At 42.1% G+C, this 19,110-nt stretch overlaps 1 protein-coding gene across 7 annotated transcripts in view; it reads left to right on the top strand.

The window, feature by feature from the left end:
- BANP (BTG3 associated nuclear protein) overlaps positions 1 to 19,110 on the top strand; it is a 164,772-nt gene that overhangs the window by 18,838 nt on the left and 126,824 nt on the right. For 6 of the 7 annotated variants that reach the window (XM_066349225.1, XM_066349226.1, XM_066349224.1 and 3 more), the window contains exons 2-3: positions 13,581 to 13,676; positions 17,146 to 17,284. In XM_066349225.1, coding sequence (XP_066205322.1) covers positions 17,215 to 17,284 — 70 coding nt within the window. In that variant the 5' untranslated portion in view covers positions 13,581 to 13,676; positions 17,146 to 17,214. The remainder of the gene's footprint in view (positions 1 to 13,580; positions 13,677 to 17,145; positions 17,285 to 19,110) is intronic. The other variant, XM_066349223.1, reaches the window with a different exon arrangement.

Here is a 19,110-nt window from a genome sequence, read left to right as displayed (position 1 = left end):
AGGAAGCATCAACTCTCCATATGTGCCTTAACCAGGCAAGCCCAGGGTTTTGAACCTGCGACCTCAGTGTTCCAGGTTGACGCTTTATCCACTGCGCCACCAGAGGTCAGGCTGGGGCCAATATTTCTTATATGAACATATGTCAGTGGGAAAATGACTTTAAAATTTTACCTCTAATTTGGTATTTGAGTATAAAGTGAGCTAAAATTGGATTTTATATTATTATCAAAATTAATATAATGTCTGAAACATAACTTTCTCCTGCAGAGGTACAAAAATTGACTTATATCTCTAATTCATTTTCACATCTCTGAATATTTTTCATTTTAACTGTAAAAAATAGAGAGGTACAAATGCAGTGAAAATGTAGGATAGAGTACCAATTGTGGTCTCTAAATACATATTTAATTTTGTTGCTTTTTAAAAATAAGATGATTAGCCTGACCTATGGTGGCGCAGTGGATAAAGCGTCGACCTGGAAATGCTGAGGTCGCTGGTTCAAAACCCTGGGCTTGCCTGGTCAAGGCACATATGGGAGTTGATGCTTCCAGCTCCATCCCCCCCTCTCTGTCTCTCCTCTCTCTCTCTCTCTCTCTCTCTCTCTGTCTCTCCCTCTCCTCTCTAAAATGAATAAATAAATAAATAACTTAAAAAAAAAATAAGATGATTAGAACCAAGTTTTCTACTGTCCTTGTCCTTGCAGTTAAAGGGTTGAAAGAGCTGTCAGGGATTCAAAGTGCAAGTTTCAGGATTATCTGTTCTTGCAGGACCATTTGAACCTGCAGGTCATTACTTTATTCATTAAACAAGTATTTGTGGATGGCTCCTGTGTGCCCAGCATGGTGCTTGTGGTATTGGTGATCCAAGGCACAGGCAATTGTTTTACATTAAAGTAGCCTTTGGGCCACTAGAGGAGCTAGAGCTGCTATAGACTGTATACAGACAGCTGGGCATGGCTGTATTCCAATAAAACTTTATTTGTGGACATTGAAATTTGAGTTTCATATAATTTGACGTCTCAAAATATGGCTCTTCTTTTGATTTGGCTCATGGGCTGTACAAAAACAGATGGAGGGCCAGATTTGGCCCATGGTGTCATAATTTGCCAACGGTTGGCTTAGAATGTCTTTGTCCAATGAGTGAATAAGATGAGATTATATACAGACATGCAAGGGGGAGCCAGACTAGGAAAGACTTGAGACCTGGCTGGAGGAGTTTAGATATGATGCTGTCAGCAGAGGACAGCCATGGAAGGTTCTGAGCTGCGCTCTGAGAGGACAAGCCCTCTTTGGAAAAATCATTCTGGAACTTACAGGGTGGATGATAGGGAATTGGTTTCCTACCTCAGCCATGTGTGGCTTTGAGAGGGATAAAGGGGACACTCAGCCTGCCAGATTGGTGGACTCAACTTAAGAGTATGTCTCAGAAAGATGATGCTTACACATCAGAGGGACTGGAAGCAGGGACTGCGAAGAGGCCAGTTCATAGTGTGGTGGAAGAGGGGAGGAAGTCAGGTTGGAATCAATAAGCGTGAATATGAATAAGGTCAGGTGTTGGTTGGATACTTAAAGGTAACAGAGCAGAGAGAGTTTTAAAGTCTGCAGGGTTCTTTCTTGGAATGAGTTGGGATATAGTATCTCCTTGAGCAATATCTTTGGGGAAAAAGAGCTAACAGGAACATGAGAAGAGGTCAACTTTGGAAATGTTGGAATAGATTTTATTGTCTTTTGTCTAATGGGCATAGGGTGGTTTGACATACTGGGCTAGGGTGAGAGTTCAAGGCAGCAGAGATTTGGGAGGGATGGGTGTCAGTCCCGTAAAGTATTTTTCAGCCAGCTCTGGGAGACAGTGCCTTCCATTGTGCTGCTTTGTTTCCTGGAAGCCCGGAAGGGGCCTCACTGGCAGCTGCAGGATGCTGGTTAGTCACTGCACTGCAGCTGGAGTGGCCCACCTGACATGGAGCCAGGTGGATGAACATGCTCTGTAAGGGACAGAGCTTTCAGAGGAGGGCAGAGGTCTCAGGTGGATCCTGGAGCGAGGCCCCAGGAGCGGGGGAAGGACATGGCTGGCTGATTTGAGTGAAGAAGAAAAAGAAATTCCAGTGCCAAAAGTAGTTAGGAATTGTTTACAGCAGAGGTCCCCAAACTTTTTACACAGGGGGCCAGTTCACTGTCCTTCAGACCGTTGGAGGGCCAGACTATAAAAAAAAACTATGAACAAATCCCTATGCACACTGCACATATCTTATTTTAAAGTAAAAAAACAAAACGGGAACAAATACAATATTTAAAATAAAGAACAAGTAAATTTAAATCAACAAGCTGACCAGTATTTCAATGGGAACTATGCTCCTCTCACTGACCACCAATGAAAGAGGTGCCCCTTCTGGAAGTGCGGCGGGGGCCGGATAAATGGCCTCAGGGGGCCGCATGTGGCCCGCGGGCCCTAGTTTGGGGACCCCTGGTTTACAGGGTTCTTCTCTGGTCCGTTGGAGAAAAGTTCCAGTCTGACAGTGTTTGGGAACCAGATTTTTTGTTTGGGATTGAGAAAGGAGTGGGAAAAGACGGTGTTTGCCTATAGGCTTGGGCTCCAGAACATGATCTAGAAGTTTAGCCGGGAGAGATGTTGATGATGGTAGCTGGGCAGGCAAAGTGGATTGGAGAGTTTTACTATTTTTGTTTTTTCTAAAAATTTACTTATTTTAAATCTTTTATTTTGGAATAATTTGAGATTTACAGATAATAGCAGAGATAAGACAGGTTGTTCTTGTGTACCCCACACCCAGTTTCTACCCCCTATTAACAATGTGCATCACCACGATGTAGGGCAGTGTTTGCCAACACGGAACTCTCCAAGCTCTGCTTGACCCAGCGTGAGCATGTTTTACTAATTCAATGATTTTATGCTACTTCCTTTTAACTTTAATCTAGAGCAAAGTTGCTGGAAGAGTACGTGAATATACAGGTGTATATCCTTCATTTAGATCAGGGGTAGTCAACCTTTTTATACCTACCGCCCACTTTTGTATCTCTGTTAGTAGTAAAATTTTCTAACCACCCACCAGTTCCACAGTAATGGTGATTTATAAAGTAGGGAAGTAACTTTACTTTATCAAATTTATAAAGCAGAGTTACAGCAAGTTAAAGCATATAATAATAATTACTTACCAAGTACTTTATGTCGGATTTTTGCTAAATTTGGCAGAATAAATCTTTATAAAATAACTTACTATTGTTAAATCTATCTTTTTATTTATACTTTGGTTGCTCCGCTACTGCCCACCATGAAAGCTGGAACGCCCACTAGTGGGCGGGAGGGACCAGGTTGACTACCACTGATCTAGATGCACAGAGGGTTAACACTTGGCACATTGCTTTATATTTGTGTTTCCCCTCCTGTATTTGAAAGTAAGTTACAGAGATTACCTTATTTCACCCCTGAATGCTTGAGCACTTATGCCCAAGAGCAAGGACATTCTTTTACATAACTGTACCTAAAAAAAATGAGCAATAATTCAATGTAATTAAAGATACCATCCGTATTTAAATTACCACTGAAATTCTTTTACAGCTGAACCCCACCCCATCCCCAGGACCCAGTGCATTGGGCAGGTCTCCTTAATCTTGTTTAATTAAGAACAGACCTCTGCTAGTTTATTTTGCACCATGGACTTTTCAAGATACCGGCCAGAAGACCTGCATGTCTGACCCCTCTGCTCCCGCACTGTCTCCTCCCGACTCCTTCAGCTTTCCCCCACTTCTGGGCAGCCTTCCTTGATCTTCCAAGGCTGGGGTAGCTGCCTCAGAATGTGTTCCTCTAGTATTGTTTTTAGCCCTGGCTAAGCAGTAGATCCCAAATTCCACTTCTTTTACTTACTACATTAGCACGTCTTAAGGGCACGGTTATATTCTCCTCCCTTGTAACATTTATTTGGGTATATGTATGTACAGTGTGAGCCCATCGATTATTTTTTTGAATAATGTATGAATCAGTGTAATCAGATCATTTAATATTAACTGTGGCCTGGCTTTATGAGGTGCAGTGGATAGATGCTGAGGTGCAGTGGATAGACGCAGAGGTCCCAGGTTCAAAACCCTGAACTTGCCAGCTTGAGTGTGGGCTCATCCAGTTTGAGTGTGGGATTATACCCATGAGCTGGCTTGAGGCCAAAGGTCACTGGCTTGAGCAAAGGGTCACTGGCTTGACTTGAGCCTCCTGGTCGGGGCACATATGAGAAGCAATCAGTGAACAACTGAAGTGCCACAACTATGATGCTTCTCATCTCTTCCCTTCCTGTGTCTCTCACTCTCTCTCATTTAAAAAACATTAATTATGTAAAAGTTCACAGAGACTCATTAAAATTTCTCTTGGAACTAAAAAATAAGGTTAAGGAATTTTAGCCTACAGTCAATTGTACATTATTAGACTTCTGCATCTTTAGAAAGTGTAGTATTTTTTTATTAGAATAAATACTTCACAATGTAAGTGATTTAGCGGCTCTCAGGAAAGGATTAAAATATGGGTTTTATATATGTAAAAACCAAAATTTTTGTTGCAAGATATATGCAGGCTTCTGTAGTATATTTACATTTATCTTTGGCAGTTGATAAACCAAGTAAAAGTTGCTTTTAAATACATTTATGGCTTATATTTTATAGCAGAATATATCTGGAATTCACATCAGTGCTTACATGGTTCTTATGTTTTCTTTCTGGAGATGTACCTGAATGCAGTAGTTGTCAAAGTGTGGTCTGTAGAACCCCTGGGGTGTCCTTGAGACCTTCCCAGGGGATCTATGAGGTCAAAGCAATTTTTCATAATGATGGTAAGGGGTCATTACCTTTTTTGCATGTTGACATTTGCATTGATGGTGCAGGTGGGTCAGTGGTGATAAAACTGCTGCTGCTTTAGCACAATTGAGGCTGAGGCACTAAGCTGAAGTTGTGCCATTATATTCTTGACTGCCATGCGATTTAAAAATAGTTTTTTTTTACCTAAGAATGTCCTGATGAAGCAGGGAATATAATGCATTTTATTAAATTTCAACCTGAGTATACCTCTCTTTAATGCTTTTTGTGAAAAAACAGGATGTATGTGGAAAGTACTTGTTCTGCATTTCAGATTTAGAGGATTCTCTTGAGGACAAGCCCTTCTGCAATTATTTGAGTTGCTAGCTGAACTAGCTACTTGTTTGTGTTGTTTTTTTTATGGATCATCATAAAATAATTGACAGACTACCAATATTTCCTACTAAATGAACAAAATTAGCTGGCCACTTCAAGGAAAGCAACTGACAATATTGCCAGTGATAAAATTTGAGCTTTCAAGTGAAATTGGAATTTTGGAAATTTTGTATCTGCTACTAGATGCTTGACAGCTTCTTAATACTTAAAGACTGTCTGATGAGCTCCATGTTCATACGAACAAATGTGATACTTTTGATAATATAAATAGCCTTGACTATGGCTCAGTTGGTTAAAGAGTCGCCCTGATATGCAGAAATTGTTGGTTTGATCGCTGGTCAGGGCACATACAGAAACAGATTGATGTTTCTTTCTCTCTTTTCCTTCCTCTCTCTCTCAAATCAATAAAATAAAAAATAAAATAATATTTAGATTATCTGCATAATTCAGGGAATTAGTATTTTCCAGATGACAAATGCATGATGCTACAAAATCACATCTGTGTTAAGGTCCTTTTAGAGGGCAAGACAGACAATGGATTTTGAAGTAATAAAGTACAAAAAGTTCACTGATACAGTTTTAGATTCTATATTGCAATAAGCCATTAGGGAAAAATAAAACACTTGTTGAGTTTTGGTATTGTATTAAAGAAGAATATCTACATTTATCTGAAGGTTATTAAAGTACATACTCTTCCCTTTCCCAGCAGCACCTCTGTTGGAGGTTGGGTTTTCTTCATATGCATCAACCAGAATGATCTATCACAACAGATTGAAAGCTGATGCAGATATGAGAATCCAGTTGGTTTCTGTTAAGTCTGACATTAAAGAGATTTGTAAAAATGCCAAACCATGTTGCTCTTCTTGTTAAGATTTTGCTGCTTTTGTTGTTTTGGAAACTATAGTTATTTTTCATAAAATATGTTTATATGTTAATATGTAATGTATTGGTTTTTATAATTTTTAAATGAATAAAGAAATATTCAAACATTTTCTCTTTTAATGTCAAATGTGATAACTGTGAATAGATATATCTATAAGAGTACAAGGGTTTGGGGCCTCACTAATTTTTTTTTTTTTTTTTCTGAAGCTGGAAATGGGAAGGCAGTCAGACAGACTCCCGCATGCGCCCAACCGGGATCCACCCGGCACGCCCACCAGGAGGCAATGCTCTGCCCATCCGGGGCGTTACTCTGTTGCGACCAGAGCCACTCTAGTGCCTGGGGCAGAGCCATCCCCAGCACCCGGGCCATCTTTTGCTCCAATGGAGCCTCGGCTGCGGGAGGGGAAGAGAGAGACAGAGAGGAAGGAGAGGGGGAGGGGTGGAGAAGCAGATGGGTGCTTCTCCTGTGTGCCCTGGCCGGGAATTGAACCTGGAACTTCCGCACGCCAGGCCGACGCTCTACCACTGAGCCAACCGGTCAGGGCCAGGGCCTCAATAATTTTAAGATGATAACGGGGGTTCTCTGACCAGGAGTCTGTAGATTAGAACAGTGGGTGCTGTGGGATCAGCTTATATCCAGCTTCTCTTTCCTGCATTTGTGGTTTATATTGAGGAGGTTTATATATCTTGGAAGGCATGAATAAAAGTGACAAATTTAATTAAATATATTAATTGTAAGGAGGAAGGACTTGCCCTCTGAGGCTAGTTTGATCTTTTCTTATTTTATGTTATTTTAGTGAGATGAAGGGAGAGAGAGAGATAGACTCACACATGTGTCCTGACCAGGATCCACCTGGCGACCTCTGTCTGGGGCCAATGCTCTGCCCATCTGGGGCCCATGCTCTCAACTGAGCTATTTTTAGCACCTGAGGCAGAAGCTCCACAGAGCCATCCTCAGTGCCCAGGGCCATTGTGCTCAAATCAATCGAGCCATAGGTGTGGGAGGAGAAGAGAGAGATAGCGAAGGTGGGGGCAAGGTGGGGGAGAGAAGCAGATGGTTGCTTCTCCTTGTGTGCCCTGACTGGGAATGGAGCCCAGGACTTCCACATGCCAGGATGATGCTCTACCACTGAGCAAACTGGCCAGGGCTGCCTTTTTTTTTTTAAACTTAAGCATTTTTGGGGGTGTGGGGACTGTCTTAAAGAAGAGACAGAGTATGGTATAATTTTCCTAAGTGGAAACCATAGGAAGAAGTATTTCTTGCTCATTGTAATTTCCTAGTTTATCTAGTACCTCACCAGTCATTTAGTCAAATTTCTCTTTCTTCCCCATTTCATCCTTTGTATAGTCTCCAAACCCACACTGATTAGTAAACTGAGTCTTTTTCAACCAAATCTCCATTTTATAAAAATAGGTTCCTTTGCTTACTTCATATACTGGCTTTTAATTGATTATTTTATTACTACACTTTGTGTGTGTGTGTGTGTGTGTGAGAGAGAGAGAGAGAGAGAGAGAGAGAGAGAGAGACAGAGACACAGAGACAGAGAGAGGGATATACAGGAAGGGAGAGAGATGAGAAGCATCAATTCTTTGTTGTGGCACTTTAGTTTTTCATTGATTGCTTCCTCATATGTGTCTTGACTGGTGGGGCTACAGTAGACCGAGTGACCCCTTGCTCAAGCCAGCGACCTTGGGCTCAAGCTGGTGAGCCTTGCTCAAACCAGATGAGCCCGCGCTCAAGCCGGCGACCTCTGGGTTTTGAACCTGGGTCCTCCATGTCCCAGTCCGATGCTCTATCCACTATGCCACCACCTGGTCAGGTTACTACACTTTTTTCTTGTGTGTGTGACAGAGACAGATAGGGACAGACAGACAGGAAAGGAAAGTGATGAGAACATCAGTTCTTCATTGCAGCACCTTAGTTGTTCATTGATTGCTTTTTCATATGTGCCTTGACCGGGGCCTACAGCAGAATGAATGACTGACCCCTTGATCAAGCCAGAGACCTTGGGCTTCAAGCCAGTGACCTTTGGGCTCAAGCCAGTGTCCATGGGATCATATCTATGATCTTATGCCCAAGCCAGTGACCCTGTGCTCAAGCTGGTGAGCCCGCGCTCAAGCTGGAGACCTCCGGGTTTTGAACTTGGGTCCTTTGCTTTCCCAGTCCAATGCTCTATTCACTGTGCCACCGGCTGGTCAGGCTTATTACTACACTTTTATATTCAAAAGGATTTGACTAAATGGAATGATCTTTAGTTTTGTGGAGGTTTCCCTGTTTAACTAGGTACTATGCTACTTCCTTAAATGGGAGTGGAAATTGCTGTTCTGATTTTTATGGCATTCCATCCCCCATCCCAACCTTGAATGTCAAGTCCACAACACCATATATCTATTTATACAAGTACAAGGTTTTGGGGCTTCATTAAATTTAAGGATCTAGGGAGGCAGAGCCTGCTGTAGGACCTTGCTGATAGTGGTTCTTTCCCATCACTCCTGTCTGTTCCAATCATCTTTATTGTGTAATTGCATCCTAAGACTTGTATTTAAGATTGTCTCCCTCTTGTACTTGTTTGTGGATACTTCTAACCCTCAGAGTAATACATTCAGTTTATATATGAATCTATATATGTGTATGTGTGTGTATATATGATATATATATATGAACATATATATAAATTGTCTTTAAAATTTTTTGATTGATTTGAGAGAGAGGAAGAGGGAGAGAGAGAGTCATTAGTTTGTTTTACTTATGCATTCATTGGTTGATTCTTGTATGTGCTCTAACTGGCATTGAAATCGCAGCCTTGGCATCTTGAGACAATGTTCTAACCAACTGAACTACCTGGCGAGGGCTCAGTTTATATTTTTGTTACCTATAAAGTGAAGTTAGGCTTGCACTAGATGACTTCTAAGGCCACTCTAAAATATATGATATAAGGGGTATGCCAATCTTTTTACCCAGGATGTGTGGATTGCATCTCTTTAGTCGCTGCATGTATCTGATGGCTGGTAAAAAATTCTAGTACAGCAGGTCACTGCCCTGGGAGGTTATACACCTGACCGTGTTGTTCTGCCTCCTGTGGAAATCACCTGGTTCAAATCAGATTCAGAATCGGGGCTTCTTTCAAGGGTTGGTATTAAAAACAGCTCTATGAAGACTGCCTTAAAAAACTGATGGGAGCCTGACCTGTGGTGGCACAGTGGATAAAGCGTCAACCTGGAAATGCTGAGGTTGCCGGTTCAAAACCCTGGGCTTGCCTGGTCAAGGCACATATGGGAGTTGATGCTTCCAGCTCCTCCCCCCCTTCTCTCTCTCTCTCTCTCTCTCTCTCTCTCTCTGTCTCTCCCTCTCCTCTCTAAAATGAATAAATAAATAAAAAAGAAAAAAGAAAAAAGAAAATATTAATATCCATAAAAATTGTAAAAAAAAAAAAAACTGATGGGAAAAAAAATTCCATATGTTGTGATATCCCCAGTGAGATGACCCATGTGATGTCATTTTCACAGTGACTGAGAATATCCCAGTGTCCATACAGGGAAGCTTTTTTTTCCTTGCTGCCATTTTCATGTAGTGAGAGCTGATAGTCTACAGTGTTTTCTTTTTTAACCTTTACTGCTGAATCTTAGCTGATTGCTCAGTTATAGGAGCCTTTCCTTTATTCCTGTTTAATGGCCTTGTGGTTTTACTGTGTGGGTGTCCAAACTTAAAAGTTTTTTTAAAAATTAAAAATTAATTTGCAGTTTCTGTATTTCAGCTGATGAACAGCTGCTGTGTCTGTTCCTGACAGCAGATGAGCAGCTTTTTGTATTTTCACTGTTAACAACTGAAAGTGTCATTCACATCAAGTTCACAGTCATAAACTAAATAGGTTCATGACTTAATTATGGTACATTCCTATAGAAGTCAAAACATAGACACAGAGAACTTGGAAGACCCTAATCCATGATTTTAAAGTAGAAATGCTGACCTTCAAGGTCCTGCATTGCTATGTAACTCGACAGTGGGCTCCTCCACTAGATTCATGTGTGTGTTCATTGAGAGCCAGCATGTGCCAGCCCTGTGCTTGGCAGAAAGCAAAATGAAAATTCTCGCCCCGATGGAGCTGATCTTCTAGTAGGGGAGACTGGCTTAAAGTGAACATTTAGCACATGTAATAAGTTAGATGGTAAGTGCTTTTCGATAAAGCAGGAGAGGTGGGTGTAATTGAATGGGCATAATTCCACATCATGGAAGAGGCATTAGGTGGTGGAGAGGCAGGCAGATGTCAGAGTGTAAGGCCCTGAGCTGGGTGTGTACCTGCTGCACTGGGGAGGCCTCCTTAGAGGGGGTGAGTAGGAGCAGCAGGAGAACCTGAGGGACACTGTGAGAGGAGCTAGCTTTAGAGCTCTGGGAAAGCCATACTGAGTCAACAGGAAGCCTTCAGTGAGCCCTGAACAGATGAGGGACAGTCTGACATGTTTTATTTTTATGAACCAGGAAGCTTTTTAACCAGGTATTGGTAATAATTACGGGGTAAAGACAGAGCAGGAGGCCCAGGCAAAGGATAGCACATGACTCCAGATGTGTGCAGAAAAGTATCATGAGAGAATTTGCCCACAGATTGGACATGAGAGAGAGGAACCAAGGACTGAAGGCTTTTGTTCTAAGTAACTGGGTGTTACCATATACTGAGATGGAAAGTCTGGGAGGAGCAGATTAGTTGAGGGTTGGGTATCGGGTTCAGTTTGGCACGTTAGAATTGAGACTAGACACCCAGGGGAGCTGTCCAGCAGGCTGTTTGCTTCGTAGATCTGGAGTTCAAGTGTGATGTCTGAGTTGAAAGGTGAATATTGCCATCAGCACACAGATGGTATTTCAGGATGATTGAGAAGAGGTCCCGCATTGGGCCCTGGACCCTGCATATCAGGGAGAGGTGCAAACCTTTAAAGAACCTCTGCAAGACAAGGCTAGGAAAGCAGAGCCAGGCCAGGAAGGTGAGGGAGGGAGGCCGGCTGTGAACGAGGCGGGAGTGAGCTGTGGGCAGGTGCTGTGGTGGGCAGGGCAGGCTTGATGGGGACAGTTAGGTGGGTGGAAAAGCCAGAGTCTGACTGGGCTAGCTCTAGAGCGGATGTGAGGGGGAGGCATGGAGACAGCATGTCCAGGCAACCCTGTGGGGAATTCTGTTCTGAAGGGAGCAGAGGAAGGGAGGTGTGGAAATAGCAGTGTAGTGTGTATTGGGAACGACCTGGGGCACAGATGGCAAGGGATTCAGAACTGCTGAAGTGTGGGGGCCCCTGGCTGTGAAGAGGGGAGGGCATGCCTGTGGACAGGAGTGAGGCCAGGTGGTGCCCATAGCAGCCACAGGTGGGGAGGCCAAGTTCAAGGGAACTGATGGGAAAGAGAAAGCAAGGTCGGTGGCTCACTGAGGGAAGAGGAGCTGGGATTGGGAAAGGAGAGGAGAAAGTATAACATAGTGGTCCTGGAGAAGGGAAGTATTCACCGAGCAGGGAAGGGCTGTTCTGTGCCCACAGCCTTGGGCATACCTGCCCAAGTGTTCCCGGCTGTCTGTGATGGATGCACACGAGTTGTAAGTTTATATACTTATTACTTTGTTTTAGAAAAACAATTTTGCAGGTGACAAATAAATATGAACATATAGAAAACTAAAAAATCCAGAAGGATCAAGAATGGAGGTCAGCTCATGTTGTCTATAGTCCTTTTCTCTTGAGTAAACTTAAGTTCAGTATGTCTTATTTCAGGCATCTGGTGTGTATTTACACACACATGCACATGTGACTACACATACATACAACTTTTAGAAAGCAGAAAGGGATCATACACATCCTGATTGGCAGTTTTCCTTTTCTATTCCTTTCTGTTAGTATTCTGGAGACCTTTCCATTGTGGTTCATGTAATGAAACCGTGTCATTCACATTGATGTCTGCAGTGTTTTACAGTCAGGCATGCCATCATTTACTGCTCCCCAAGATTAAGCACTTAGGTTGTTGATTTGGTTGGTGGACTTGTTTTTTCAGGCCTTGAAGATCCTCTCTTCAGGTACTTGGAGGGTTAGGGTTCAGGATTTTATGGTGAATTGGGAATACTTTTTAAAGCCATTTGCAGAGGTTTTTTGAAACCAGTAAAAAGCTTGAATTGGGCCCTTAAAAACTTTCCACTAGCCCTTTCTGAGAGACAGGCCTTTAACCTGGAATCTGTGGGTCCAGGGTTGTCATGAATGGGCTTCAGGATTGGCTACATGAGAGATTCCAAAATACGTTGTTTTAAAGCAGGGTTCTAACTAGTCATTGCCATTAGAGACATTACTGAACATTAATCTCAGTCCAGTTGCTTTATTATGTTAAGACTGGACTATCTCCAGGACTTCTGAGAAATGGCAAATTTAATTTGCCAAAATGGCAACTGCCACATTGCTCTGTTCCAATTTTCTTGGGCTTTTTGCCCTAGTTTTTTCTATTCAGACCTTCACTCTTAGCAGATTTTTAAATGACTCTTTATCCTGGCTACAGAATCATATTGAGTAAACAACTTGGATAACGTATGGTGTCCTCATTTGGAAGAGGTTAGGATTCAGGATTTTATGGTGAGTTTGGAATATTTTCTTAAGCCACTTGAAGAGCTTTCAGAAACCAGGAAAAGGCTTGAATTAGGCCCTTGAAAACTTTCCATTAGACCTTTCTGAGAGACAGGCATTTAACCTGGAAACTGTGAATCCAGGGCCATCAGGAATGGGCTTCAGGGTGTATCACTCAGGTTAAGCTTGGCCGTAGGTGACAGACTACAAAATACATTGTTTTAAAGCAGGTGATTGTTTATTTTTCTTTCTTATGAGGAAATCTGGGGCAGGCAGTCCAGGACACATGGCAGCTCCATGGATGTGAGGACCCCAGGGTACTTTCTTCTTGTTCTTTGCTCTGTTGTTCTGACTCCTGTCCCATCCTCGTCCCTGGAGTCTAGCAGGAGGACAAGAAGGAGGGCCACAGCCAGGTGCCAGCTTTCTTTTGATGAAGTGTACTGGAGCTACCATGAACCATGTCTGAGCTCTTGTCCTATTGGCTTGAACTTTGTCAAGTAGCCACAGTGTGCTGTAGGAGAGGCGGGCAGCTTTCCTCTGACGGCCCCATGGCCCTATAATTAGGGCTTTTACAGTGGTACTGGTGAAGCCTGTGAAGCTTGGCAGAATTTTGTCTGTGCTCTTTTCTAGGGAAAGGGCATTTTTTTTTATTATTATTAGATTCTGAAAGCAGTCTGTGACTCTAAAATATTTTAAATCTATCAAGTAAAAGATCAGTTGGGTGGTATTATCTAACTAAGGACTGCTGCTTTTATTACAGAGTTCAGTGTATCTCTTTAATATAATCTTTGCTTTGTTTCTTAATTTGAGAAAAAGAGAACCAAGTTTATGGCATGAGTAGCTTTGATCTTCAAACTGACCACCTGTTAAGTTAATCTGTACTTAGATGTCATCTACAGAGTATACAGATATAGCACGACACCTATTTCCTTATCCTGACAGGTTCTCCTGGAGCAGTTGCTGAGGATGAAGGTTGAAGAAACTCCCAGTGTTCAGCACAGGCACCAGGTTCAGAGAATATTACTGGATATACCTGAGGTTGGAATTGAGAATTTCCCCCACAGTTTGATGCCTAAATATTTAGTTGTCTGACCATCTTAAAAAAGTGTTTTTTTTCTTTTTTCTTTTTAGTTTTGAAAAGGTGATAGATGCACTTGATAACAATGCAAATAATATGAAAAGGTGGAAAGTGAAAAATAATTTATGTTCCAGCAATATTCTGTACACATGTAGTATATTTCTTTTAAAAAGCATGTTGTATGCCTTCTGCCCCATTTATATTCATGTAATGCTTCATCTTGGGGATTGTCTTTAGAGATATTCGCCTTCTTTTACAGTTGTGTGGAATTCCATTATTTGGCTGTGCCATACTTTCCTGTTCTTGTTGATGTACATTTAGGTTGCATCCATTCTTTTCCTGCTAAAAACAATGTCTTGCTTTTTTGTTTTGTTGTTGGGTGTATTTTGTTTGTTCGTTTTTGGTACATAGATCTTTGCACAGTAATGTGCATCTGTGTGCTGGAAAGATTCCTGAATGGGAACTGGCACTGTCAAGGCTGTGACCAGTAGCATTTTGATAGCTACCTTGCTTGTTGCTCTTTAGGGTTTACTCCCACCCAAAGCGCAGGAGAACTGTTTCTCCTATTGCCCGCTACTCTTCCAGTACAGTGCACCACACTGAGAGAGCGCCGCTTTGGTTTTCTTCTTTAGAGTCTCCTGTTACACACATGTTGGATCTTCTTCATCACTCTGCTACTTCTCTTTGAATTCATTTCTTTTTTATTTGTAAAAATTTCCTCCTTTTCTCATTTTTTCTTTCTTTTTAAAAAGATTTTATTGATTTCAGAGAAAGGATAGAGAGAGAGAGAGAGAAAGGCAGGGGAGGAGCGGGGAGCATCAACTTGTAGTAGTTACTTCACATATGTGCCTCGACTGGGCAAGCCAGGGGCCTTGAACCAGCAAGCTCAGCATTCCAGGTCAATGCTTTATCCACTGTGCCACCACAGGTCAGGCTCGTTTTGTTTTTCTGAAGGGATAACTTACTGTGTTTATTTGCTTTTGGATCCCTTCTAGTTTTCATTTCCAAAATTATTTTTATTTCTAATCTTTTCTGAGTTCTCTCACTTCATTTTTGAGCTTTTCTTAGGATGGTTTATGGTTAATAATATAATCTCATTTCCTTCATGCATTTTAACGTGTTTTGAAATATTAGGATAGCATTTTCATCTTTTTGGTGATACATGTCTTTCTAACATGTTTTCACTCTCCATAGTGATGTTATTTTGTTCCTTATTCTGTTTTGAAATATATTATCTTTGCATGAATTGGACCTCAATATTTTCTGTTCATTTTTATGTGGAATTAGTTTTCCTGAATATTTAGAAGGGAGGCTGATTTAAAATAGTTTTGCTAATTTTAGTGTTCTATAGCTCTATTTTCTGTGTTTCTTAGGAAGTTTTAAAAAATTGTAGCAGCTAATTTCCTGAATTCTGCTGACTCTGTTTTTCTCTCTCACCTTTAATTAGACTTTCATGTGCCTTTGTCACTGTTTTCCCTGTCCTGTATATTCTGTATTCTGTTCCCAGTCTTTTCTTTTAAGTGTTTTGGCCTAAAGAGGACTTTGGATGATTAGTTTTGAAAATTTGTGGGGCCCAGGAAGCCCTAGGCCTTCTGGACTTGACTGCATTCCTCTTGCATTTGTCTACGCTGGGATTGTGCTCACGTCTTAGTTTCTGCTACTGTTCTCAAGTTGACACATTGCTTCTCTTTTCCTGCTTCATGCATGCTTCTGCTGTGATGATCTTGTAGCTGTATTGGTCCATCCCTACTGGTTTAGATTTTGGGGTTTGTTAGGAACACCTTATCACTCAGCCCTGTTACAGACATTGACCTGGATTTGGGTTTTTCTGTCCTAGTTGCTCCATGTGTTTTTATGGGGGGATTTGGGAGATTACAAATCCTTGTTCCTGCCATGTTTCCATGGTCGGACTGTGAAAGGGGACAGTCCCAGTTCCTCTGAGGGCCTTTATTTTTCATCCAGATTGTTTGTTATCTATCAGTCTCTACTTTGTTAAGAACAGCTGACATTTTCTCATCTCATTCAGTTTTGTTTGAAGTATGTACACTGGGAATATAAACACCTTCGCCATTTTAGTGATCATACATTTGATCATATGTTTATGTAATATGTTGTGTTTACCCCATAAAGGAAGATTTAAGAGAGGAAATTGGTTCTCCTACAAATTGTCTTCCCTAAGAAATTTTGGAGCTGCTACTGTTAAAGCTGTAGAATTTAAATCAGGACAAAAGAGAAGAACTACATTATTTATAGGACTTAAGAACACGTGTGAAACCTGCAATTTTAATTTAATATCTGTTGGAACTTACCATTAAAAGGAGCAGTCAGCTCTGACTTGAATGAAACTGGATGATCTGAAAATGTTAAGTCATCTCCTTGCTGCCCCACAGGAGTTGTGATTAGAGATAGTAAGTATCTACGGTGGAAGGAGCTGTGTTGTAGAGTGGAGTGCATAGTGTGTGCCCTCAGGGAGTCTGTGGTCTGGGTGGGGAATGCTAAATAATTCTTTTATAAATAAATAATATAAAGTATAATATAATAAAAAAGATTACGGTGACATTGATTCCTGAGTTCTCAGGATGTCCTGTTTTCAAGTACTAAATTGAGATCCCTGGTTGATAGATCATATTTGGAATGCCATGGCCCCATTTTTGTTTTGAAAAATAAGGTCTCTCTAGGCCTAATCAGAGTATTTCAGGAGCAGGGAGAAAATAACTGACTCTGTTCCAGACACAGTGCTGGGCTTGGGATGACAACTCACAGAAGTGGCCCAGCCCGGAAGGTGCAGTGTGGACAGGATGGCAGTGCTCCTAGGCACAACAGTGAGTCCATGCTGAGGTTCCGGTCTGCGCTGGAAGCCAAGGGAAAGCAAAACAGAGGAGCTCCGAGCGCTTGTTTCAGTAGCAGAAATGGAGTGTGGGGATAGCCTTGGCCAAAGGGTCCATTTGGGTAAAATTTGGGAGGTGGGAGGTGTATTACTGGTGGAGACAACAGGACGATGGTTTTCTGGGGTGTGGTGTGTATAGCAGGAGCTGAGACCCTGGGGAGCGGGTGGAGAATAGGACATGTTCTGTGGGCAGTAGGGTACCACTGGACACTTTTGGCTTGGGGGTGACATGTTCAAGCCTTTTTGGGAGGTGACTTTTGAGGTGGTGTGAGGAATGGATTGATAAAGTGTGAGGCTTTCGGGTAGGAGCTAGTCTATTGGTTAAAGACAGAGGCAATGAGCAGTTTTTGAGCTGTTTCTCAATTCACAAGAACACTACTAACCTTTTGGTGGTTTGGGGCAAGAAGAATTCTATACAGTATTAAAAAAAATTCATGGACATCTGACATCCTCTTGAATATATAATACATGGTTAGCGGTTTTCATTTCACAGGTTTTGATCATTAACCTCCCTCTCCTCTGCTGTTGTATTTGTTTTGTAGGTGACAGAACCCTAGTCCTGCGTGAGTTTGATTCTTGCTCGTTGACTGGCTCCTCTCCTCTGGTTCTGGATGATGTCAGAACAGGATCTGGCGGATGTGGTGCAGATTGCAGTAGAAGACCTGAGTCCCCATCACCCAGGTAGAGCTGTGGGAGAGTAGATGGTTCTTATTTAAAAATCCAAAAGTGCTTCCAAAGTTTTCTTTAATATTTTAAAGAAAGCAAGAGAAAAATGGATGCTTTATATGAAAGGTCCACTTCCAGATGGGTGGCCTTCCAGCACCATGTCCGCTGTCCCTGCCTCTGCTGTGCACAGGCACCCCAGTTCCTGTTCCTCTTCCTCCCCCTATCCACAAGGTCTTCTGCAACAACTTTCTTCCTTACAACTTCCTCCTTTTAAAATGCACTATTGTGCCCTGGCTGTTTGGCTCAGTGGTAGAGTGTCGGCCTGGTGTGCAGGAGTCCCGGGTTCGATTCCCGGCCAGGGCACACAGGAGAAGTGCCCATCTGCTTCTCCACCCCTCCCCCTCTCCTTCCTCTCTGTCTCTCTCTTCCCCTCCCGTAGCCAAGGCTCCATTGGAGCAAAGTTGGCCCGGGCGCTGAGGATGGCTCCATGGCCTCTGCCTCAGGTGCTAGAATGGCTCTGGTTGCAACAGAGCAATGCCCCAGATGGGCAGAGCATCGCCCCCTGGTGGGCATGCCGGGTGGATCCTGGTTGGGCGCATGTGGGAGTCTGTCTGACTGCCTCCTCGTTTCCAACTTCAGAAAAATACAAAAAAAAAAAAATGCACTATTGTGATGGGTCATGGGAGTCTTACCATGTTGGTATTTACAAATTGAATTTTTTTGACAACTGTGTGGTATTCCATGGGTGGTAGGTGCCTGCTCACTCACTGAATTTTCCCTCTTTCTTTTTGTGGATGGCATTTACATTATTTTGCACTGTTTTTCTTTCATATAAACCTCTGCAATAAAGATCTCTGCAATAAAGATCTCTGCATTAATATCTTAGCAAATATATATATATATATATATATTTTTTTTTTGTATTTTTATGAAGTTGGAAATGGGGAGGCAGTCAGACAGACTCCTGCATGTTCCCGACTGGGATTCACCTGGCATGCCCACCAGGGGTGATGCTCTGCCCATCTGGGGCGTTGCTCTGTTGCATCCAGAGCCATTCTAGCGCCTGAGGCAGAGGCCATGGAGCCATCCTCAGCGCCTGAGCCAACTTTACTCCAATGGAGCCTTGGCTGCGGGAGGGGAAGAGAGAGACAGAGAGGAAGGAGGGGGGGTGGGGTGGAGGAACAGATGGGTGCTTCTCCTGTGTGCCTCGGCCAGAAATTGAACCCGGGACTCCTGCACGCCAGGCCGACGCTCTACTACTGAGCCAACCTGCCAGGGCGCAAATATTTTTTTTTATGTTAAGTTCCCAGAAGTAAAATTGCTTTGTATGTTCACAATTTTGATAAGACACTGACAGATTTCCCAGCAGTGTTTTACTAAGTTACTCTTCCATTAACTAAGTGAGAACAACCTGTTTCCTACACTTTTGCTAGGCTGGTAATTTTTCTTAATGACATTAAAAGAGTACATCTACTTTGAAACCTTAACTAAATATTTGCTTTAAGAAGACCCTTTAGAAAGGAAACCGTAAGTTTCAAGAACTTCACCTATGGAAAATCTTTGTCTACACTTTTATTATAAAAAGATCTCTTAGTAAGTTTTCTCCTACTTTTTTTTTGCCTTAAAGTTTTAAATTTCGGTTAAGTTTGAAGTCACAAGTGCACATAAGTCAGTGTCTGTTGCCTGTTTTTTCTTTCTAGACTAGTAGAATTGAAATGCTGAATTGCTTTTCCCATAGAAAAGAGGATTTTCAGAAATTTCATAGGGAAGTATGTCTATCTTCTATTGTGTATCATCTCTTTGATATGTTAATTGAAAAAACTTCATTTGAAAATTAGTTA

Source organism: Saccopteryx leptura, chromosome 9, assembly GCF_036850995.1.
Source record: "Saccopteryx leptura isolate mSacLep1 chromosome 9, mSacLep1_pri_phased_curated, whole genome shotgun sequence".
NCBI lineage: Eukaryota > Metazoa > Chordata > Mammalia > Chiroptera > Emballonuridae > Saccopteryx > Saccopteryx leptura.
This window is presented reverse-complemented; position numbering and strand designations above follow the sequence as displayed.